This window comes from Bubalus bubalis, chromosome 3 (assembly GCF_019923935.1).
Source record: "Bubalus bubalis isolate 160015118507 breed Murrah chromosome 3, NDDB_SH_1, whole genome shotgun sequence".
NCBI classification, from domain to species: Eukaryota; Metazoa; Chordata; class Mammalia; order Artiodactyla; family Bovidae; genus Bubalus; species Bubalus bubalis.
The window spans coordinates 10,979,273-11,002,684 of NC_059159.1; the positions used below are offsets into that span (position 1 = coordinate 10,979,273).

The 23,412-nt window shown below is 48.9% G+C and overlaps 1 protein-coding gene across 6 annotated transcripts in view; it reads left to right on the forward strand.

The window, feature by feature from the left end:
* The first annotated feature begins 1,025 nt into the window (after positions 1 to 1,025).
* RNF213 (ring finger protein 213) overlaps positions 1,026 to 23,412 on the forward strand; it is a 122,235-nt gene continuing 99,848 nt past the window's right edge. For 3 of the 6 annotated variants that reach the window (XM_045164767.1, XM_045164768.1, XM_044938662.2), the window contains exons 1-3: positions 1,027 to 1,173; positions 3,396 to 3,587; positions 12,553 to 12,713. In XM_045164767.1, coding sequence (XP_045020702.1) covers positions 3,452 to 3,587; positions 12,553 to 12,713 — 297 coding nt within the window. In that variant the 5' untranslated portion in view covers positions 1,027 to 1,173; positions 3,396 to 3,451. Of the gene's footprint in view, positions 1,174 to 3,395; positions 3,588 to 12,552; positions 12,714 to 17,055; positions 17,206 to 23,412 lie in introns of all 6 variants that reach the window. The other 3 variants (XM_044938659.2, XM_045164766.1, XM_044938663.2) reach the window with 2 other exon arrangements.

Sequence of the window (23,412 nt, forward strand, 5' to 3'; positions counted from 1 at the left end):
GAGCAAGCATCTTTTAATTTCATGGCTGCAGTCACCATCTGCAGTGATTTTAGAGCCCCCCAAAAATAAAGTCTGTCACTGTTTCCAATGTCTCCCCATCTATTTGCCATGAAGTGATGGGACCAGATGCCATGATCTTAGTTATCTGAATATTGAGTTTTAAACCAACTTTTCACTCTCCTCTTTCACTTTTATCAAGAGGCTCTTGAGTTCTTCTTCGCTATCTGCCATAAATGTAGTATCATCTGCATATCTGAGGTTATTGATATTTCTCCTGGCAATCTTAATTCCAGCTTGTGCTTCATCCAGCCCCATGTTTCTCATGATGTACTAGCATATATGTTAAATCCGGTCCCATCACTTCATGGGAAATAGATGGAGAAACAGTGGAAACAGTGTCAGACTTTATTTTTTTTGGGCTCCAAAATCACTGCAGATGGTGACTGCAGCCATGAAATTAAAAGACGCTTACTCCTTGGAAGGAAAGTTATGACCAACCTAGATAGCATATTGAAAAGCAGAGACATTACTTTGCCAACAAAGGTCCGTCTAGTCAAGGCTATGGTTTTTCCTGTGGTCATGTATGGATGTGAGAGTTGGACTGTGAAGAAGGCTGAGGGCCGAAGAATTGATGCTTTTGAACTGTGGTGTTGGAGAAGACTCTTGAGAGTCCCTTGGACTGCAAGGAGATCCAACCAGTCTATTCTAAAGGAGATCAGTACTGGGTGTTTTTTGGAAGGAATGATGCTAAAGCTGAAACTCCAGTACTTTGGCCACCTCATGCGAAGAGTTAACTCACTGGAAAAGACTCTGATGCTGGGAGGGATTAGGGACAGGAGGAGAAGGGAACGACAGAGGATGAGATGGCTGGATGGCATCACTGACTCGATGGACATGAGTCTGAGTGAACTCCAGGAGTTGGTGATGGACAGGGAGGCCTGGCGTGCTGCAGTCTATGGGGTCGCAAAAGGACACAACTGAGAGACTGGAGTGGACTGAACTGAACTGAACAGGGCCTGGCTGCGGGTCCACTGGAGGGCGCCACTCGACCGGGGATTCCGGCCACACCCACGTGAGCTCCGCAGAGTCTGCCGAAGTGGGAGGGGCGGGACCCAGGACTAGAGAAACGAAACCTTGCCTACCGGCGGCACAGTGGGCTCGGGAGCCGCCTAGGTGAGAACTAGCGGGCCGGGCTGGGGTGCACAGTTGCAGGGACCGGGCGCGGGTACCTTGGACACAGGTCTCGAGGGGGCGGAATGCGGGTTTACGGGGAGGGATGCCGAGTCCCGTGAGTGCAGGGCGCAAGTTACCCTGGTTACGGGCTGTCCCACTGGTCGGAGTGGCATTCCCCTAGAGGCGAGAGGGTCCCATGGATCAGGGTTCCCGCCGAGTCTGGTCCTGGGTCGCGGTGGCCCGGCCCGAGGCGCTGCCGGGGAGCGGCGCTTGCGTCCCGATGCGTCGCGTCCGGCCGCCGTCCGGCCGGCCCCCTCCTTCTTCGGGCGCCAAGTTTCGGTTTCTCTGCGGGTTCCTGGTCCATCCCGGCCCCGCGGGGCAGTGCTGACCCTGCTCTTTGGCCGCGAGCAGCAGGTGGGCGCGGCGGGCCCGAGCGCTTTCCCCGGGCCCCAGCGACGTTCCCAGGGGCCCAGCCTCGGGTTGGACTCCCCGCGGGGAAGTGGTGGACTCCGGCTTTGAACCCAAAAGCACCCTACCTGGGAGGGGGCGCGGCGGGGGCTGATAGACGATGGGGACCGCCAGACCGGGGGCCTCTGGTTCTACCCTGAACTGAATCCTGGGCTTTCACTAATTGCAACAACAGGAAAGTGATGTTGCGAAAAATGCCAGTTATCTTTTATTTCACAGTAACTTTTAGGAGACCGGGATCACTGCCCACATAATCGGGCCGTCCAGAGTGCAGGGTGCTCCTGACTTATCAGGGTTGTCTGACTCATCAGAGTTGTCTGTGGCCAGGGGCTGAAGGCCAAGTTGGCGCCCCTCCCGTGATGGCCTTGACAGCTGGGAGTGGGCTGTGGCCCTGGGGGAAGCCAGGGAGGGCTGAGAATGGGGGAGTGGAGGTGGGGGCCTCCACCTGGTTTTCTTTGGTGGTGGTTGGGAGGATGCTGCTGGAAAAAGGGGGAAGGAAAAAAGTCAGGTAACTGAGAGGATAGAGAAGTGTTGGTACCTGCCATAACCCATAAGCCCCTGGTGCTGAGGAGAAACAACAGGACACTTGAGTGAGGAATTCTGATCCCTGCTGTGAGTTTTCTGGTCTGTGTGGAGGCAGAGCTTTGGACAGAGGGAATGCACCTTAGGAGAGAGGACTGGGCCCTGGGGAGTCATCAAGAGTCTTTTAGTGAGAGAGTGCCCAGACTACAGAGATGGTTGTTTCAGGGGGCGTTGGGAGGGGTAGAAGGGAGGTGGGGATCAGGACCCTGAGGGTAACTGCACACTTCAGGTGCTTTTGGTCCTGCTCTCCCCCTACCCAGCCCACCGTCAAGGGAGAACAAGTTGGTGGTGTCAGACAAAGTGAGAAGGAGACTCAGGGACCGCAGGGGGCCGGCAGACAGGGAGTCCCTGTCTGATGGGGCCCTTTGCTTGCCCTCCCAGCTGGGGAAGGAGCCAACTGGGCCACTGTTCCAGCAGAATTCTTGGGTCTGAAGCCAACAGAAGAGGGTGACAGGTGGATCTTTGTGCCCCAAGAACCAAGATACGTGTCTCCACTCTCACCATGGATGAACTCAGTGGTCTCTGGAGGCTGGAGATTCTCAGCCTGAGTCCTGACCTTGCACATGACCCTGACCATGGTTTGCTGCCACCCCCACAGAGGGTGTTCAGAGGGCCAGATGGTCTGTAAGAAGAGTGTAGGCTTAGTAGATGGCAATTCCTGTTATTAGGAATCTTGACCACTGGCCCTGTTATTAAGAGTCCTGACTGTCATCCCCTGTACAGCCCTGGGCTGCCCTGTGCAGGCTGGTTCCTTTGGCAGGCTCTGACTCAGCCATCTGCTGCCAGCATTTCTGCAGTGAGCCAATTAGAGTCTGAGTCCCTTGTCTGGGGCATACAGCAGGTAGCCCCAGTCTCTGTCTGCTCCCCTACTAACCCCAGTCTCCACTCACTTGGCTCAGCTGAACTGGCTCCCAGTCTCAGCTGGGTGGGGACATTTTTAGATTCACTGAGTCTTGTCAGGAGGCTGGGAGGGGCAAACCTGGCCCTGGTGGGGGCAGCAGAAAAGGAAGTGGGTGCTGCAGCCACATGGAAGGGGAGGTTGGGATGAGGAAGACTGGAGAACCTCGGGGGCGGTGATCAGACTAGGTTCCAATTGAGCAGGGAGAACTGGGCTGCTGCAATTTCACTTTCTCAGAAAATGAAACTGAAGCAAGGCTGTGGTCACGTGACAGGTGGCAGGGTATAAAGCTGGCAGCCTCAAGACTCTAGCTTCCAGATCGGCAGAAGCATGCCAGCCCCAGGAATTCCTCTCCCTGGAAGTAAGGAATGTCCTTCCTGCCGGCATATCTCCAAAGAGGAAGCCCCGAAGTTCTGCAGCGAGTGTGGACAGAGGCTGCTTCCTGCAGCCCCCGAAGGAGTAGCAGGTAAGGCCCTGATGGGGCTGGGAGCCTGGTGCAGGTGGTGGGGAGGGCAGTTAGCTCAGTCCCTCTTCCATCCCTAGAAGTGGAGACCTTGACCAGCAGGCATCCCAGGCTAGCAGGTCTTCTGCGACTAGAGAACTGTTTCTAGAGGAAACACTTTCCTTAGAAATACAGTTTTATCCGGTCCTTTGCTGAAAGCATCTGTCACTTTTTAAAGAATTTCAGTTTCATTTCTTGGAGAGAACTTAGAGTTTCCTTGCTCCTTAGGGAATGGGAAGTGTTGGGCTGAGCTGAGGGATCTTAGTGGATTTCAGAGGATGCTGTATAAAGTGGCATCCCAGGCCCCCTTGGTGGGGTAGGGGTCCCCACAGCTTGCACAGGCCCCTTCCCGATGAGGGGTGGCTCATAGGTGCATGAAGGAGGAACCCTGTCAGGTGGTCCTCACCTGCTGACTCTGGTGGGTCCTTGATTCTCTTGATGCCTGGGACATTGGACTGTCTCCCTCTCCTTCTAGTACATGCTAGACATGCTCTGACCGCAGGACCTTTGCACTTCCTGGTCCCTCTGCCTGGAACACACCTTTTCTTAGAGGGCTGCACAGCTTCCCCTATCCCTGCCTTCCAGTCTTTGCTCAGCTGTCTGCTCTTCTGGAGGCCCACTCTGACCACCCAGTTGCAAACTGTGCTTGCCCCACCCCTTCACTCCGAACTGCCCTTCCCCAGGCTATCTGTCCCAGTAGCACTTGGATGACACCATGGTGGGTCTTCAGAGACCTTTGCTCTCTTATTCACTGCTTTATCCCAAGTCTCCCATACGTTGCCTGGAACACAGTAGGTGCTCAACAAATAATTGCTGTGTGAACTGAAGAAGGTGCAGTTTGAATCAGGGATGAGATAGATGCCGCCCCCACCCCCCACCCCACCCCCCCGACCCCCGACCCCGCCCAGTTCTTTTAATTGGTTCCATTTTGGCTGCATTTGCACAAAGTGCTCCTGTTACAGATGCACTCTTTGGACTGTAAGAGGTATGGAGACGTGGCCACTTTTTGTTGCACTTTTTGTTGTTGCTTTTCTTATTGATTTTTTCTTGTTGCTAATCCTTTGGGAGGAGCTTGGTGGGCAGCCAGTTCCTGATCATCAATTCCTGGTCCAGATGTTGAATCATGGCATGGCATGGCTGAAGTTTTGGTATCCAGTTGTAATTTCCCACCTTCCAGAGCTCCCCACCCCTGGTTACTAGAACATCTGCCTGACTAGAGGGTCTTGGGAGGAGGGGTCTTTGGGACCTCAGAGACTAAAAGCGCAAATGAAACCAATACCAATCAGCTAACCTGTGATTTGCCCAGTGCTATGCTAAATATTGAGGGAGGAGCTATCATCAATCCCCATTTTACAAATGCCAAGAGTGAAGCAAGGAGAGGTAAGTAACTGTTCACAGTCACGCAGCTGGCAACTGGTAGAGAAAAGATTTTGAACTCAGGACCCAGAGCCAGTTCCCTAGAAGGAAGCTGTGGTTAAGGTCTTGTTGGCCTTAGCATCGTCGGGGAAGAAGTTTTCCTCTTCCCTTCTAGGTCCTTTTGGCTTGTCTAAGAATTAAATTGACATGAGATGGATTAACAGGAGAAAAATCAGGCCTTCATTTGGGTCTCAAGTCCTGTGCCTGGCGCCTCCTGAGACTCACCCCTTTGGGAGAGTCAACAGGAAAGCTCAATCCTCCTGGCCTCCCTTTAATTTTGTGCGAGGGGCTTTCAAAGGGCTGCTAAGAGCAACTAATGTGTTTTCCAACGTAACAGGGGAAAAAAAGCCTCGTCTAAGAACACCAGGTCATCTTCTAGGGTCTTGCATGTCCAGGCAGATAGGGAGAGCAGGCAAGATAGCCATCCACCTCAGCCCAGTCAGAGGTCATTCTGGAGCCTCTACCCTTAGCAGGGCTCGGTCACTACCAAAGTGGACAGCCCATACCTCTGAGATGCTTGGCATCTCTGCCAGTTCCAGGGGCAAAGGCTTTGAGAGTTTGGGGGAGCTGGTTGGCTTCTAGGCTGCCTGCTTATCCTCTGTGAGCACAGTGAGTGCTAAACAGGGCCATTGTCCTTAGGGCTGGGTCACTGGGGGTGGCCCCTCACCCATCGCTGGGGGTGGGAGGGGAGGAGCTGGGCCCTGATCACTCAGTGTGGGGCACACAGTAGGGCTGAGGACCGGGTGTTGAATGAGACTGCCAGTTTCCTTCTTCTGTCCCCCACCCACTTCCTGCCGGCTTCTATGTCTCTCTCACCCAGCCAAGCCTCTCCTAACAGGAATGGAAACTGAAACCCAACTGTTAGGAGGCTTGGCTGCTGTGGGGGTTGTCTCTACCTTTTAGCCATTTGTAGGTCTGCCAGGCCGGGAGCTCTGGGCATCCTGGACGCTGGCCTCCCTCTGGTGCTGCGGGTGCAAGTTCCTTGCAAACTTGAGCAGGGCTTGGACCCAGAAGGGGCTGTGGTGCAGCTTCCTGGAGGTGCCCAGGATGACTGAATCTGAGGGGGAGTGAGAGGCCACCCAGATAAGGACGTGAAAGTGAAACGTGAAACCCAAGTTCTGTTCATGGAGCCAAAGAATGAATTCTGCAAACTAGCAAAATCATACAGGCAAAGTTTATTTTTAGAAGACAGGGATACAAAGCCCTCAGCATAGACATTGAGAGGGGGTGAAGAACCTCCCAAAAGGTGAGGATTGTAGCAGTTTCATATCTTTACTAGTATTGATCTGTACCTTTTTGGTTGGCTCGTGACCTGAATATATGTCCTTTCCGACCAGTTGGTTTAAACGTCACAGTATCCAGTTTGTCATTTTTATAGCTTTCTTGGATCCCCCAGTTTCTCAGTTTTTCCAGACATTTCAGCAACATCCCTCAACCCTTTCTCAAGACCCCAGACCATTATTTAGGGGCTAGATGTATGTTTAGGAGCTAATTGTCTACCTGGAGTTTTTCTCCTTGATAAACTGGACAGCAGTTAATGATTGTCTTGTCCTGGATTTGAAGGTTTTATGACCCTCCAGACCAGGGAGGCATTCCTCTGAATGCCTGGAAATTGGAACAAAGAGTGAGATGCTTACTTGAGAAAAGAAAAGTTGAAATTAAAAAAAAAAAAAGAAATCAAGGCCTCAAAGTCTTATACTGTCTAAAAATTTCTGCCTCAAAAGGAGAGTGTGTGGAGAGTTCCAGGCCACCCTGGACATAGGTGGAGGGTGACTGGCTTTGCCAAGGGTGATGTGCATCTGGTCTGCTGTGGAGGGCTTCCAATGTCATTAGATCCAGCAGGGCAGAGGGTCAGGAGGCCCTCCCCAACCCCAATTCTCCCCTCTTCTGAGAGGTGCCCCAGAGTATCCAAGTGGGACTTCCTCCTTGAGTGCTAAAAGATTATTTTTTGGAAGGGAGGTGGTTTCTGGGAAATGTATTTTTCCTTCTATTTTCTGCATTTCCAAGTTTTTCTTGTTGATGTTTTTATAATAGAAAACAATAAGATAAGCAGCCCAAGACCCCATAGGAGTCCGGGAAGGATTGAGAGCCACTGGGGAAGCTCCAGAGGCAGCCGCCGTGGGAGAGGGTTAGCCCCTCGGGTTCGGGTGTGACTGTGGAGGGCTCACTGGTTAGAGAAAGAGCCACATGCCTGCCACCACTTGTGGGCCCAAAGATGTGGCCACACTTGGTTTCTGTGGCTGCCTGCACTGGCTGTCGAATTTGTGCCGCAAGAGAGCAAAACATTTCCCTCTTCCCTCCTAAATTCTTGGGCTGTTCAACAATTAAATTGATAAGAGACAGATTCACATTTCATATGTATAGGAGCCCCATAAAAATTTGAGACCCAAAAGGCAGCCAGGTAATTAGAGCTTCTATAACATCCTGACTTAAGGAGCCTGCTAGGATCTGGGGTTACAAAGAAGAGGGCTTTTCCCAGGGAGGCAACCTATTTTGGAAAATAGAGGTTGCTCTATTATGTAGATAAGTTTCTTGGTTAAAAGCTGTCTATAGTAATGGCTGTCTTCCTGTTATAGACCCCCTTTCTGATGTAAATCTAAAACTTTGAGGGGGAGTTCAAGAGCTTTTCTTAAATCCCCTGAGTATTCATAGCCTTCAGCAGAAAATAACCCTGGGTAATAAAGTAGATCTTTGAGGTGGGAAATTCTGCTCCCCTTCAATGCCCACCGCACCTGACCCAGGGGCTGTCGGGTGGTGGGAGGATTGGATGGGCTGGGAGAATTGCATTGTTCTATGTAGTGGTTTTAATTTTTTTTTAATTGTGATAAAGTATTTAAAAACAAGTGATGGGAGAGATGATCACAAACTGAGATATGGGGAAGTCATTGGGGCTTATACACGATTCAGCCTGAACGCTGCGTGAACTGGAACAGCCTGACTCATGGCCTGTCAAACATGCCTCACACATGTGCTTTAGCCGTTAGCAAGAATGCTTTGAAGATAGGGATGGATGCGTTCTGTGCTGTGGTGTCTACATCAACACAAACCAACACAAACCACAACCCCCCCAAACTTGAGGTTCCCTTTCCAAACACCGGGGTCATGCTGACTTGCAGTGTACGTGATAATCTACTTCATGGATGTACCCCTCTCATGTTTGGTGTATGTTCTTTGTTCTGACAAGGTGTAAAACTGAGGACCAGGCTTCAGCAGAGCAGTTCCTCAGAACTATTGAGAGGCTGCCACCTGGGCTGTAGTCCTCAGTTTTGCTTGAATAAAACTCTCTTCTAGAGGGCTTCCCTGGTGGCTCAGTGGTAAAGGATCCACCTGCCATTGCAGGAGACATGGGTTCGATCCCTGAATTGGGAAGAGAAGGTCCCCTGGGGAAGGAAATGGCAACTTACTCCAGTATCCTTGCCTGGGAGAGCCCATGGACAGAGGAGGCTGGCAGGCTACAGTCCATGGGGTCACAGAAGAGTTGCACACAACATAGTGACTGAACAACAACAATTCCTTATTATAGATTGATTATTGATTATTTGCTTTGATGCACAAACTTTACCAATTTAAACACATTTTAACTGGACAGTTGAGAAATATGACAGGACCATTTCCTATCATATCAATAAAGATGTCACAGTCACCAGCAGTTGCAGCCACTGTGAATGGTGAGCTGGTGAGCCCTGAGGGAACCCAGGAAGGAAAGAATACCTGCTACCTAGCAGCCATCGTCCGACACGACTGAAGTGACTTAGCAGCAGCAGCAGCAGCCATCAGACTGTAGCCACTCCCTGCGGTGAGCCCTGAGGAACTCTGGATGTGAAAGCAAGATACTGGCCCCAGATATCTGAATCAATCAAATGAATGATTTCAGTGAGCCCAGACATTTGCATCTTCCCATACATAGAAAAGTGCTAAATTTCTTAACTTGGGTTACCTGGTTTTCTTTAATTAACAATAATCTTTTGATGTTCAGGCTCCCTGCCCTTTGTTGCAAAGCTTCTGTGTCACCTGGCTCCTCCCATTGCCTCCTTGGAGCAGTTCTCATGGGATAACTTGAGATCCTGTCTTGGGGGCTTGAAGTCCTAAGAATTCCCACTGAATAAAACACATAACTCTCAATGTTTAGGTTATGAGTATTTTTTTTTTTAGATTATTTATTTATTTGGCAGTGTCAGGCTCAGTAGTTGCAATGTGGGCTTAGTTGCTCCGAGGCATGTGGGATCTTCCTTCCCCAGCCAGGAATAGAACCTGTGTCCCCTGCATTGCAAGGTGGATTCTTAACCACTGGACCACCAGGGAACTCCTGAGGTTATGAATATTTTTTTTCAGTTGACACAGTTAAGTGGCATTAGGCACAGTCACACTGTTATGCAACCAGTCATCACCATCCATCTCCAGAATTTCTTCCTGTTTTCACACAGAAACTCTGTCCGCATTAGACACTAACCTCCCTCCCCAACCCCCAACCCCTGGCATCTGCCATCCTACTTTCTGTCCCTGTGACTTTGACTGCTCTAGGGAACCTCATATGAAAGCTTGAGGCATTTGGAATTTTCTTTAGCCTTCAGGACAAGGCAGATGCAGGGAGGGGTGGGGATTGCTGTGGGAGGGCAGGGGAAGCAGATCCAGAGCTGCTGCTGGGGTTCATTTTGGAGCCCAGAAGTAGAGTCTGTACAGCTGATTGTTTTAGGTTGAACTAAGGTGGAAACAGTGTCAGACTTTATTTTTGGGGGCTCCAAAATCACTGCAGATGGTGACTGCAGCCATGAAATTAAAAGACGCTTACTCTTGGAAGAAAAGTTATGACCAACCTAGATAGCATATTGAAAAGCAGAGACATTACTTTGCCAACAAAGGTCCGTCTAGTCAAGGCTATGGTTTTTCCAGTGGTCATGTATGGATGTGAGAGTTGGACTGTGAAGAAAGCTGAGTGCCAAGGAATTGATGCTTTTGAACTGTGGTGTTGAAGAAGACTCTTGAGAGTCCCTTGGACTGCAAGGAGATCCAACCAGTCCATCCTAAAGGAGATCAGCCCTGGGATTTCTTTGGAAGGAACGATGCTAAAGCTGAAACTCCAGTACTTTGGCCACTCATGTGAAGCGTTGACTTATTGGAAAAGACTCTGATGCTGGTAGGGATTGGGGGCAGGAGGAGAAGGGGACGATAGAGGATGAGATGGCTGGATGACATCACTGACTCGATGGACATGAGTCTGGGTGAACTCCGGGAGTTGGTGATGGACAGGGAGGCCTGGCGTGCTGCGATTCATGGGGTCGCAAAGAGTTGGATACGACTGAGCGACTGGACTGAACTGAACTGAACACATGCTGGTATGAATAACCCATATGTTACGATGGGAGGATATAAAAATTGGTAACCTCCCTCAGTTTACCCCCAGCCCAGACCCTTCACACCCTTATGAACACAACACTTAACATTTGGTGTGTCACCTTCCAAATGTTTCCTCCATGTGGTTGAAAACTAGTGCACCCTGCTTCCATCATGTGGCACTGCGCCATGGCCTCTAGCTGAGACTGGCCTCACCTCTGCCACACAGCAGCTGGTCCTATCTGGACTCCTGTTATGCCATAAATGCACATAGCTGGGCCGGATGCTGGCAAGGGATCTGCCTCTGGTGCCAGTGTGTCTCAAGGACAAGCTCCAAGGAGCAGCTGTGTGCATTTATAATGGAAACCTTCAAATCCACAAGGCTTCCCCTAGCCTCTCTCCTCTGCAGGCTCTTTGAGGTTTCCTCTCCAGCCACACCAGCGTGTCTAGCTTTGGGCCAGTCAGATTGGTAGAAGGGGGTACCTCTTGGGTTCTCTTGCTACTTCCTTGATTGGTAGGGAAACTAAGTGTCTTCTCAAAGGTTAAGAGCTCACTTATAATTCCTTTTCTTTGAACTGCCTGTTTTCTTTGGGGAATTCCCTTTTTTAAAAGTTATTCTTACTGATTTTCAGTCACTGGGGCTGTTTGTATTGGAGATGACCAGACACCCAGCTCCCAGCTTCCTCAGTGGGATGCATGCACTGGGCCTCACACGTTCATTTCCAGACTGAGGGAGTCAGGTCTCTGCACAGCTCTGCGTCTTTCTCAAGTCCCAGTGGCCCTGCTTTGTCCTCAGGCTGCTGCCTTCATGGAGGCAAACTAGTTGATTCCAAGCATAGGGTCTGTTTGTCTGATGGGAAGGAAGGAGTTGATGGGTCAGAAACCCCAGTAACCAGCCCTGGACCCCTGCTGTACTTCTGCCAATCACTGGCACTGGAGAAATGCCAGGTTCTGATTGGTTCAGTCTAATGGGGGCCCCACCCCCTGCAGTGGAGGCTGGTGGAAGAGAGAGGAGGTCAGCATGCCCACAGTTTACCAAAGGACAGTGGCCCCGGGCTGTTGTGTGTTACAAATATCCTCCCAGTTTTATTTAGTTCCTTGGCCTTAAGTTTCATTTGTAGATGAACCTTAGATGTTTGTAGATGTTTATTATATTTGTTCAGTTCAGTTAAGTTGCTCAGTTGTGTCCAGCTGTTTGCAACCCCATGGACTGCAGCACGCCAGGCTTCCCTGTCCATCACCATCTCCAAAGCTTTCTCAGGCTCATGTCCATCGAGTCGGTGGTGCCATTCAACCATCTCATTCTCTGTCATCCCCTTCTCCTCCTGTCTTCAATCTTTCCCAGCATCAGGGTCTTTTCAAATGAGTCAGTTCGCCTCAGGTGGCCAAAGTACTGGAGTTTCAGCTTCAGCATCAGTCCTTCCAATGAATATTCAGGACTGATTTCCTTTAGGATTGACAGGTTGGATCTCCTTGCAGTCCAAGGGACTCTCAAGAGTCTTCTCCAACACCACAGTTTAAAAGCATCAATTCTTCAGCATTCAGCTTTCTTTATAGTCCAACTCTCACATCCATACATAACTACTAGAAAAACCATAGCTTTGACTAGGTGGGCCTCTGTTGGCAAAGTAATGTCTCTGCTTCTTAATATGCTGTCTCGGTTGGTCATAGCTGTTCTTCCAAGGAGCAAGCGTCTTTTAATTTCATGGCTGCAGTCACCATCTGCAGTGATTTTGGAGCCCCCCAAAATAAAGTCTCTTACTGTTTCCATTGTTTCCCCATCTATTTGCCATGAAGTGATGGGACCGGATGCCATGATCTTAGTTTTCTGAATGTTGAGTTTTAAGCTAACTTTTTCACTCTCCTCTTTCACTTTCATCAAGAGGCTCTTTAGTTCTTCTTCAGTTTCTGCCATAAATAAGGGTGGTGTCCTCTGCATATCTGAGGTTATTGATATTTCTCCCAGCAATCTTGTTTCCAGCTTGTGCTTCATCCAGCCTGGCATTTCGCATGATGTACACCCTTGTCCACCCGACAGCAGAAATTGTACCAGGCTGATTCACTGTAGCCAAGACAGCACCTTGAGTGATCTTGAACAGTGCTCATGGGAGGAGTCCAAGTTTTCCCTTGGGACATTCACTTGTCTTTCTGAGATGTGACCCATGTGCATCTGCCTTTATAGGTCCTCAGAGCGACCTCAAGGAGACATCGGTCCTGGAGGTGGAAATGGAGTGTGGACAGGAGCTGAGGGAGGAAAGCAGCCCCTCCTTGGCCCTGGGCTCAGGTGATTGGCAAGAAGGCCCAGACGAGCCCCGTTCTAATGCCTCGTGGCAAACCAAGCGTGTGAGTATCTGGCCCCTGGGGAGCTGGGTCTGGGAGGTGTGGTTCTGCCCATGTCCTAGCCTTACAAGGACACTGTTTCCTGCTGTGGTTTCATCAGTGGCTGAACAAGTGTCCCCATAGCGTCCTCTCCAGGACAGCTTCACTTCACTGCTGCCCAGCCTGTTGGCCCCTGCATGCTGGGCTGCGGCAGAGCTGCCCCTTCTGTGCCTGATTCATGCAGGGTCTCTGCATCCCCTTCCCTTTTTCTCCCACCATACCCAGCATGTCGTGTCTCCCAGATGCTGTGGCGGGGCTGCATCTAGGTGTCTGAGCTTCTGCCACGTTGATGTCTGTCTCTGCTCTGGGCATTTTGCATGGACCATACAGTTCCTAAGGTGCGTCCAGGCTCTGGGGAAACGGAGGTGCTCTGGAAATGCCACCATTCCTTGAAGGACACTCTGAGCTGTCTTGTCTCCCTATAAGTGTCGGACCCCAAGAGTGTCTCTTGAGTGAGTGACCAGGCAGGAGCCCAAGTGAGGCTGCAGAGAGTTGCCTGACAGATTCAGGACAGATTCATCCTTCTGGATGAGCGAGAGCTCCCCACGCCGAAGTCCAGCCTGTCTAGACCTAAGCAGCTGGGTTTGTTCCCAGGTTCCGTGGAGGACTGAGAGGGATATTGTGTCTCTGCCTGGTTGGGGCTGGTCTCCTATATGGTCCTTGGTTGTTCCCTGTGGTTGGTGGTGGGGAGGTGCTGCAGCTGTCTCTACTGTGGCCCTCGTGAGTGTGTGTGCGTGCCTATGTGAGTATGTGCACACGTTCGCGTGTATGTGTGCTCATAGTATGTGTGTGGTATATGCATGTGTGAGTGTGTGCGGTAGTTGTGAAATGTGTGTGAGTGTTTTCATTCTCCTTGGACACTAATCCTTACCAGAGCAGGATGGCCAGCTTTGAGCCTGGGCCACAGGGGACACTGAAGTTTTGGGTAAACTTTTTTTTTTAGTTCGTTTTTCAAATTTATTTTTTATTTATTAAAAAATTTTTTTTAACTGGAGTATAATTGCTTTGCAAAGTTGTATTAGTTCCTGTTGTACTTGAAAGGAATCACTTATATGTATACATATATCCCCTCGTGCCCACCCCCATCCCACCATCTAGGTCATCATAGAGCACCAAGCTGAGCTCCCTGTTCTATACTGCAGGTTCCCACTAGCTCTCTATGTTACACATGGGTAGTGTATTTATTGTCAAATCGAGGCTCCCAATCCATCCCACCCTCCCCTTCCCTTTACCTGTGTCCATATGTCCATTCTCTACATCTGTGTCTCTATACCTGCCCTGGAACTAGGTTCATCTGGACCATTTTCCTAGATTCTACGTAACATGCATTAATATAACAATGCTTATTTTTCTCTTTCTGACTTACTTCACTCTGTATAATGGACTTGAGGTCCATTCATACCTGTATAAATGGCCCAGTTTTGTTCCTTTTTATGTCTGAGTAAAATTCCATTGTATGCCTACACTGCATCTTCCTTATCCATTCACCTGTCAGTGGACACTTAGCTTGCTTCCATATCCTGGCTATTGTAAATACTTTTAAAGCAAGTATCAAGGAATACGCACCATTAGGAAGTTAAGTGTTTGACACTGTGATTGAAAACAGTATCGACCCCAGCAGGATTAGACCTTTTTTAAACCTTGATTGAGTAAGTTTAAGGCTCTCTTGGAAGAAAGAATGGGCAAGAATAACCGAGAAAATTGTTGAAAAGAAATGCCTAAAGTGGGACTTGCTGTATTAGATGAACAAAAACATGTTTCAAAGCCAGTCATTAAAACAATGAATCTTGGGAGGAGTCCATGTACCAGAAATACAACCCAGAAACAGACCCTAATGTGTATAGTGACAGTTGGAAAAAATATACATAAATATTTATCTGACCCATGAATGGGGAAGATTTTCTAGTAATTAAAGCAAAGGGGAAAAATACAAACAAAAGATTGGTATATTTGAGTATAGAAAAAGTCTTAAAAGAATTAAAAACTTTGTATGATGAGCACAAATGAAGAGTAAATGGTTTAGGAAAATATGTGTTTACATATTTGTATGTACCTAAAAGGGCTTCCCAGGTAGCTCAGCAGTAAAGAATCTGCCTGCCATGCAGGAGATGCAGGAAGTGGAGGCTCAATCCCTGGGTTTGGAAGATTCCCTGAAGGAGGGCACGGCAACCCACTCCGGTTTTCTTGCCTAGAGAATCCCATGGACAGAGGAGCCCGGCGGGCTACACTCCATAGGGTCACAAAGAGTTGGATACGACTCAAATGACATAATTTAGCACGCACATGTACATAAAAAGATTTGTATTTACAAAGAAATATTTTAAAATTAAGAGTGAGTTGCCTCAATATGTCAAAAACTCTTAGAAATCAAGTAGAAAACAGTAACCTACCCAACAGAAAGATGACTAGCAATTGATATAGTCCACAGTAGAGAAGATAGAAATGGCCATTAAACATATAACTGTCCCACCTCTGAAACCAAACACTCAAAATTAAAAGAGCTGCAAGGTTTTATATTAAACCTGTTAAACTAAAAAATGGATTGAAAGTCAGCATTTGCAACAATGGGGCAGGTTTTTCGCTACATGTGAGAGTAACGTGGTGGGACCCCTAGTAAAGCAGGTACCCTTTGACCTGTTCTGCTTCTCTGCTATCATCATAAGAAAATAACCTTAGGCACGTGAGGATTCAGTAGAGGATTTTATCACAGCCTTAGTGTGAGTGTGTGTGTGTGTTTAATATTTATTTATTTACTTTTGGCTGCATTGGGTCTTTGTTGCTGTACTCGGGCTTTCTCTAGTTGCAGAGAGTCAGGGCTAGTCTCCCGTTGTGGTGCACAGGCTTCTTGTTGCAGTGGCTTCTCTTGTTACAGAGCATGTGCTCTAGGGCTTCAGTAGTTGCAGCACATGGGCTCAGTAGTTGTGTGACTCATAGGCTTAGCTGTCCTGTGGCATGTGTGATCCTCCTGGACCAGGGATCGAACGGGCATCCCTGTTTTGCAAGGCAGATTTTTAACCACTGGGCCACCAGGGAAGTCCCAGCCTTAGTGTTTTATGGCCAAATGTTGGAGTCCACCTGAATATTCCACCCTGGAGAGTGTCATTTGTATCAGCCATATAGCAGAAAGTACTGTGGCCTCCAGCTGTTATTTCCACCAAATATTTAAGATGTGAGGGAGGAACTTTCCTGGTGGTCCAGTGTTTAAGTTCCCCCTTCCAATGCCAGGGGCGAGGGTTTGATCCCTGGTCAGGGAACTAAGCTGTCACATGCCTTGCGGTGTGGCATAGCAACGAAATTTTAAAATATTTTGTATCTACCACGAGGAAGAGGAGCACAGGATGGGCCAGGGAGTCAGGTTGAAGGTGCTGACTGATCCTGTGGTTCCTTCCAGTGTCACCTTGGTCCTGTCCTTGATTTCCTGCTGGCAGCTGGCCTGGGTACCTGGCACTGACTGGGATGAGCTTTGAACCTGGGCTGCCAGTGTGTTCTGACTCATCTCATTCACTGGGCCTTTCCAAGTGCCCCTCAGGGAACTGCCCTTCCCTTTCCACACCGACTGCCTGCCCCCCTCAACAGTCAGAGTCTCTTGACCTTTCCTGTCTTCCCTCCACCTGGGTGCAGTGCTGCACCAGGTATCCCCCCTGGGCTAATGGACCTCTCTGCTCCCCTGCAGCAGCTGCAGTGCAGAAGCCAGGCCTTGGCTTTGGGCCCAACTCCCCTGTTCCCTGTCCTGCCCTGTTCCCCTCAGTGGCCTGGCGCCCAGTGGTGAGTCCCACTGGTCCTCACTGCTTCCTTTGATGGAGGAAGGGATGGCACAGGGCTGACTCTGTGCTCCCTAGGGTGTGCCATCCAGAGAGATTGGTCACTACCCTGCATGCCCGCATTCCCAAAAGCCACCTTGGGGCCTGGCCTCAGATGCTGGGCTACCTGCCCCTCCAGGAATGTCCCCACAGCTGCATCTGTGTGCAAGTACTGGCCTGGGCATTGGGATGGAGCTTAGAGAACCAGGCTCTAGGCCTGTTTGTATGGAAGGTCAGATGTGCCAAGGCTTTCAGACATCAACTCTAACATGGGGCAGCTTGCTTGCATGGATTTGCTCTGCCTGCCACCCGCAGAACCCTTTCTTTTATTCCCTACCCCAGGGACCCCGTGTCTGCTGAGCCTGGATGCCAGGGGGCCTGGGGAGCTGGTGCAATCCTCACTTGAGAGTGTCCCCACTTGGGTTTGAGTTAGGGGTCCCTTAGACCCTGATGGATCAGTGCCTGTGGTCACCCTGCTCTGTCTGAAGGGGATCATGTTTCAACAGGGAGTTGTGTCCAAGGGTTTTGTAGATGCGGCAGATGGCACATCCACATCCGATGAGCTGGAAGCTGCTAGTTACTCTGCCTACAAAAGAAGAAAAGAAGATGCAATCCTGTTTGAGGTCACTGACACGTGCTCTCCAGAGTCTGAGCAGGTAGTTTGTGTTAATAGTGGCCCACGATGCTCCCTGCCAAGGCTTGCATGGAACCAAGTGCCACACCCTCTCTGATGCTGAAGGTGGCTGTTGGGAGGCTTTTTCCACTCCTACCCAGGCTGGTCGACACAGTAGCCATGCCTGTGGGTTTTAGCTCTCATGACTCTGAGGATGTTCTGCTAATGTTGAATTTCAGCTTTATTGCTTGTGCTCCCTATGCTGTGTGTGCCCCATGTGCTTTTCTGTCTGTGGGACTTTCCCAGCAAGAACACTGAAGTGGGTTGCCATTTCCTCCTCCAGGGAATCTTCCCAACCCAGAGATAGAACGCGTAACTCCTGCATTGCAGGCAAATTCTTTACCACCAAGCCCCCGGGGAAGCCCCTGTGGCCCCCATCCCTACTTTTCCATCCATCTTTTAATTTCTTGTGTAGCTATCTCCTTTGGCAAATGGGAAACTTACCCTGAAAGCTCCACAGGCCATGCAAGATTCTCTTCATGGAGAAGAGCAGGGGGCCTGGGTCTCCCTTGGGGGCTGGGACCATACCAGTGGGGGTCCAGGCTGAACTTCTACTAGGGCTTGGAGAATGCACCCAGCCCCTGCAGTCATCAACACCTGAGGTTACGGGCTCATGTTCTGAACCCTGGTTGTGCCATGGAAGCCTGCTGAATTTAGCCCGACTTCTTTCATTGTCTATAGCATTTGTGAGTCTTGAGGGTTTTACTAATAATATCAAAAGTGAGACTACTTAATATATGTAATGGAAGTAATTTTGCTTGTGAGGAAAAGCACTGAGGCTTCAGACACTGAAGAGTGATGTGTTTAACTATCATCCTTTCACAGAATGGTGATTTTTTTCCTGAGTAAGATGGCCAATTGAGTCATTTAACAAAGATTTATTGAGCAGCTGCTGCATGTGGGGGCACTGGGTGCCTGGTGGAAGGCTGTAAATGAGGTGTGGTCTTGCCTCTGGGCTTCGATCTGTTGGTTAGTTCAGAGCAGAAACACTTTGGGAATTCCCTGGCGGTCTAGTGGTTAGGACTTGGTGTTTTCATTGCTGGGGCCTCAGTTCAATCTGTGATTGGGGAACTAAGATCCCACCAGCCATGTGGTGCAACAAAAAACAGAAACCCAAAAGCACCTTGTCAATACAGAGGACAGCTGTGCATGAGCACTGATAGAAAATATTGAGTGGATGTGGAGAGTCCCTTCATGATCTAAAAACAGGAAAAGCAAACTACAAATAGATTTTCCCAAAAGGAAGGTTTAATATTGTAAAGATGTCAGTTCTTTCCTCAGATATATAGATCCAGTTGGTCAATTAATGTGTAAAAGTAGTATTGCTTCCAGTGGCTTTGTTTTGTTTTTGGAAATGGATAAAAGACACTAAAAGTCCATCTGGAGTATAAATTGGTGAGAGTTCCTATAAAGAATGTAGAAAAGTACAACAATAAATGGGAGATTTGACATCAAAATGTGTTGTAAACTATAAGCATAGCAATATAAAGCAATAGAGCATCTTGATGGAGTAACAGAGACCCAGTAGGGAAAGTTGACATAGAACATCTAGATGCAGATGTGAGTATGTATGACAGTTGAGCAGGTGATAAAGGTGGTATCATGTATCAGAGAGCAACACTGTGTTAAGTAAGGGGCATTTGAACCGTGGCTCACCATTTGGAAAAAACAATTCTTTTCTCCTTGTTGTTGGTTAGTTGCTAAGTCCCGTCCAACTCATTTGTGACCCCAGGACTATAGCCTGCCAGGCTCCTCTGTCCATGGGATTTCCCAGGCAAGAATACTCGAGTGGAGTTACCATTTCCTTTTCCAGGGAATCTTCCTGACCCAAGGATCGGACTCACATCTCCCATATTGGCAGGTGGATTCTTTACCACTGAGCCACCAGGGAAGCCCTTCTTTACTCATAGTAAACACTAAGATATATACCAGATTGGTTGACTAATGTAAAAGACACCCTGAAAGTTCTAGAAAATATAGGTGACTATTTATAAAATTATGTGGATATTCCAGAGCCTCACTAAAACAACCCCTTAAATGCAGATAGGGATGCATAAAATATTCCAGATTCTGGGTTAGAGGAGACCACTCAGCAATGCTATGGAGAAGCAGGTGGTTAGAAAAGATTTGCAACATATGATGACAAAGGGTTTACAACTGGAATACCTAACTAATTCTTTCAAAGAAATAAGAAATCCATGTACTATCAGGACAGTGGGTGAAAGATGTAAAAGGCAGTTCTCATGAGAAAGGGATAAGTGGGCAGCAAATGTGGGAGAGTTCCCCTCGAGGGCTGGCAAGAGCAGAGCACATGATCAGTATCCAGAGACTGCCCTGTTGCCGCTCGGTTAGGTGGGATTTGGTTTTATTTACTTATTTTATTACAATTTTTAAAATTGAAGTGTAGTTTATTTATAATACTTCAGGTGTATAGTAAAGTGACACCTATACATGTGTTTAATATATATATATATATTACATTTCAGAATCTTTTCCATCATAGCTTATTACAAGATATTGAATATAATTCCCTGGGTTATTCAGTAAATTCTTGTTGATGATCTGCTTCATATATAGTAGTGTATATCTGATAATCCCAAACTCCTAATTTATCCCTCCCCTCTTTCACCTTTGATATCCATGTTTGTTTTTATGTCTGTGGGTCTATTTCTATTTTGTAAATAAGTTCATTTCTATTCTGTTTTTAGGTCCCCAGGTTTGGTTCCATTAAAAACAGGGTTTGGCTGGTGGCCGGTGGTGTGTGGTGATGTCTACCAGTCTGCTGTTGGGGGCTGGGATGTGGTTTGGGGTCCACATGTTGGGCTATTATCATCCTGTCATCCCTTCCCATAATCTTTGTCTTCCAGGAACTGGGTCATGTCCCTCCAGGGGTCCATCTTTCATTTACTGCCATCTTTACACAGCCACACCTCCCAGACCCTGTTGGTTCTGCAGGGTCACCTCCCTCGCTATGGCGTGTACTTCCTTGATTTTTTCCCTACTGACAGCACCCCTTCTTCTAGAAGGCAGGCCTGATCCAGGTTCCATGGGGTGGGCAGCTGGCACCTGTTCATGGGATCCAAAGCCTCCACTACCTTCTGTAGTGACCAGAGGGTTGGGCATGTGTCACAGAGGGGTCCTCCTGGAGTATGCCACAGTATAGAGGTCTGGAGCCCTGAGGATGTTGTGGCCCAGGTGTATCTACCAGAGTCTGACATCTTATGCCACCAAAGTTGTTAGAACATTGATTGCCTTGACTTATTTGGGGCTTCTGTATAAAGGAAACAACCTACTTTGAAGTTCTGTAAAAAAGGAAACAACCTACTTTGAGGTTTGTTTTAAGCATTGGAGATCTTTTGCTTGCAAACAGTTGAAACCCCAGTTTAGGTTAATCAATACAATAAAGGGAATTTGTCACTCATGTAACTGAGAAGCCCTTGGGTAGACCTAACTGCAAGCAAGGTTTAATCCGGGCATCTACCTGCAGATAAGGTTTAATCCGGGCACCTTGATATTCCCGAAGTCCAGGTATCTGTCTGTTTTTGCACTGCCTTCCTCATGTCAGTTAGCTCCTTGGCCTCTCAACAGTCTCCAACACCTTGGACCCTTCCACAGGTTACCAACCTCCCACTGCGTTGTTCAGAGGGATAAGAGAATGCCTCTTTGGGGGGCTTCCAGAGAAGAAAGAGGAAATATCTCTTTCCCAGGGGAAGCTGTCCTCAAATCTTGGTGGCTCTGATTGGGACACGTACCCATTCCTAACAAGCCAGGGTGCTGTGCTGACCCTGCGGCTGGAGTAGAGTTAATCTTGCTGGAACCACTCAACTGAGAATGGGAGGTTCAAGGGATCACTTCCTGGAGTTGGGGAGTGGGAGCACGGTGCCAGGCAGCTGGTGGGGCAAGGGGTGGTCTGAGCATCTCTCCAAGACTCCAGGAGTCCCTTGAAGCTCCCATTCTCAGCAAATCCAGGAATCTCGTGGTGCCCTTAGTAGAGATTCTTGCCACATCTTTTCCTGTTGGCCCCTCTCTTCCTCCTTGGCAGTCCCTACTGTGGAGTCTTTGTTCCCTTTTCCAAGTGTATAGTGTGTAATTGAGAGGCTGGCACTGGTCCTAATGATGACACCGCTACTTGGAATTGGTCAGGCTGGGGGTCAACGTGATATTTCTAGTTCTGATCCCAGGTTTTTTTCTCTTGTTGCTTCTGCAAAGCCCGCCTTATGTTTGTGGATGGACCACCCCCCCCACCCCCACCCCCGCCGCATCCCTCTTCCCCCATCAAAGTACTGTCCACAAGTGTCATCCAAGTTCTACAAAAGAGGAAACTGAAGCTGAGGAAGTTTACTTGGGTCCAAAGATGGCAGGAAGGACGGCTGCAGAGAAGGCGCTTAGGCAGTGCCTGTTTGCTAGAAGGAAGTGCTTGATCAGATGCCAGTGGAAAGGTGACACTGTCCTTCCTGAATTGGCACAGTACTTTCCATTGAAACCATGCTTTTTCTCAGATGGGACTTAAACCTAATCCAAACTCAGATTGGGACTTGTATCCACAGGCTGGGACTTGAACCCATGATCCCTGGCTTGGGAGAGGACTTGAACCCACTCTCTCTCTTTTTTTAATTGGCTGCCCTGGGTCTTTGTTGCTCTGAGGGCTTTCTCTAGTTGCGGCGAGCAGTGGCTACTCTGTTGTGGTGTGTGGGCTTCTCATCGTGGTGGCTTCTCCTGTTGTGGAGCACAGGCTCTAGGTGTGCAGGCTTCAGTAGTTGTGGCACACAGGCTTAGTTTACACTCGGCATAGGGAATCTTCCTGGACCAGGGATCAAACCTGCATCTTCTGCATCAGCAGGTGGATTCTTTACCACTGGACCAGGAAAGAAGTCCAAACCCACTGTCTTTTAATTAAAACCCCTCACCTTGTGTCAGTACCTACTGAAGCTTAGGTTCTTTTGTCTCATCACTGAAATTATTCAGCGTGAGGCAAAGTGATAGACAAAGAACGAGTTTATTACCCTAGGACACTTATGACAGATACAAGCAGGCAGGCAAGGGAGCGTCACCCCAAGAACAAACAGGGCTTCATTTTTATAATCAAAGCAAAAGTGGGGAGGGGAGAAGACCACCTTATTCCTCATTTTTGAGTAGATATCAAGGCTTACATCATTAGTCCTTCCTTTGACTCTATATGGTCTAACTGGGACTACCATGGCTTTCTTTAAATCATATGTATGTTAGCAAAAGGGTGGTAACATATACTAAAATATGGCAATTCATCTCAGGTTTTGTAATAGCGGCCCCCCCAGCCCAAACTGGAACCCAAAGTGTGTTGGATCCTTCCCTCCTCTCTCCCTGGTGCCCTTAATGCAGGTTAATGGTAATGCCCTTAACTGCTCTACCACACCTTTCTAGGCAGCCATGCCTAGCCCACTAGCCCACCAGAAGGGACCCTGTACCTGCCACTCATGCATGCATGCTAAGTCACCTCGGTCATGTCTGACTCTTTGTGGCGCTATGGACTATAGCCCACCTGGCTCCTCTGTCCAAGGGATTCTCCAAGCAAGAATACTGGAGTGAGTTGCCATGCCCTCCTCCAAGGGATCTTCCAGACCCAGGGATGGAGCCCGTATCTCTCATGTCTCTTGCATTGGCAGGCAGGTTCTTTACCACCAGTGCCACCTGGGAAGCCATCTACTGTGAAAGCGGACAGGTGGACGCTCTGCTCTGGGGACACCAGCTCCCAGGTCATCTCACTGGTCACGATCTGACCACTGAAGCAAGCAGTGGGCTGAGCCCATGGCACCTGCCACCTTAGACCACAATCCCATCAAATGCAGTCTCTGCCGCTTGGGCATCTCACTCCACTGAGAGCTGGAGGACACTGTGAGGGCCACCAGGTACTTCAGACCTGGCTGCTTTCTGGTGTCACACCTTTCTACTCAAGGTGGCATAGTGATGAGGCAGGCAGGAGCTATAGCAGCCCCACTCAGTCATTGGTTGGTCCCTCAGTGGTTTCTCCCTCCCCCAAAATGAGCAACTGTCAATCAGGGACCAGTTAGTGGTCCTGCTCAGCCATTATTCAATGTCAAAGTGGGCCCCTCCCCCAAACAAGTGACTGTTACTGAGCAGCTGTCAACCAGTGACCGTGGTGCTAGTGGTAAAGAACCTGCCTATCAATGCAGGAGACGGAAGAGACATGGGT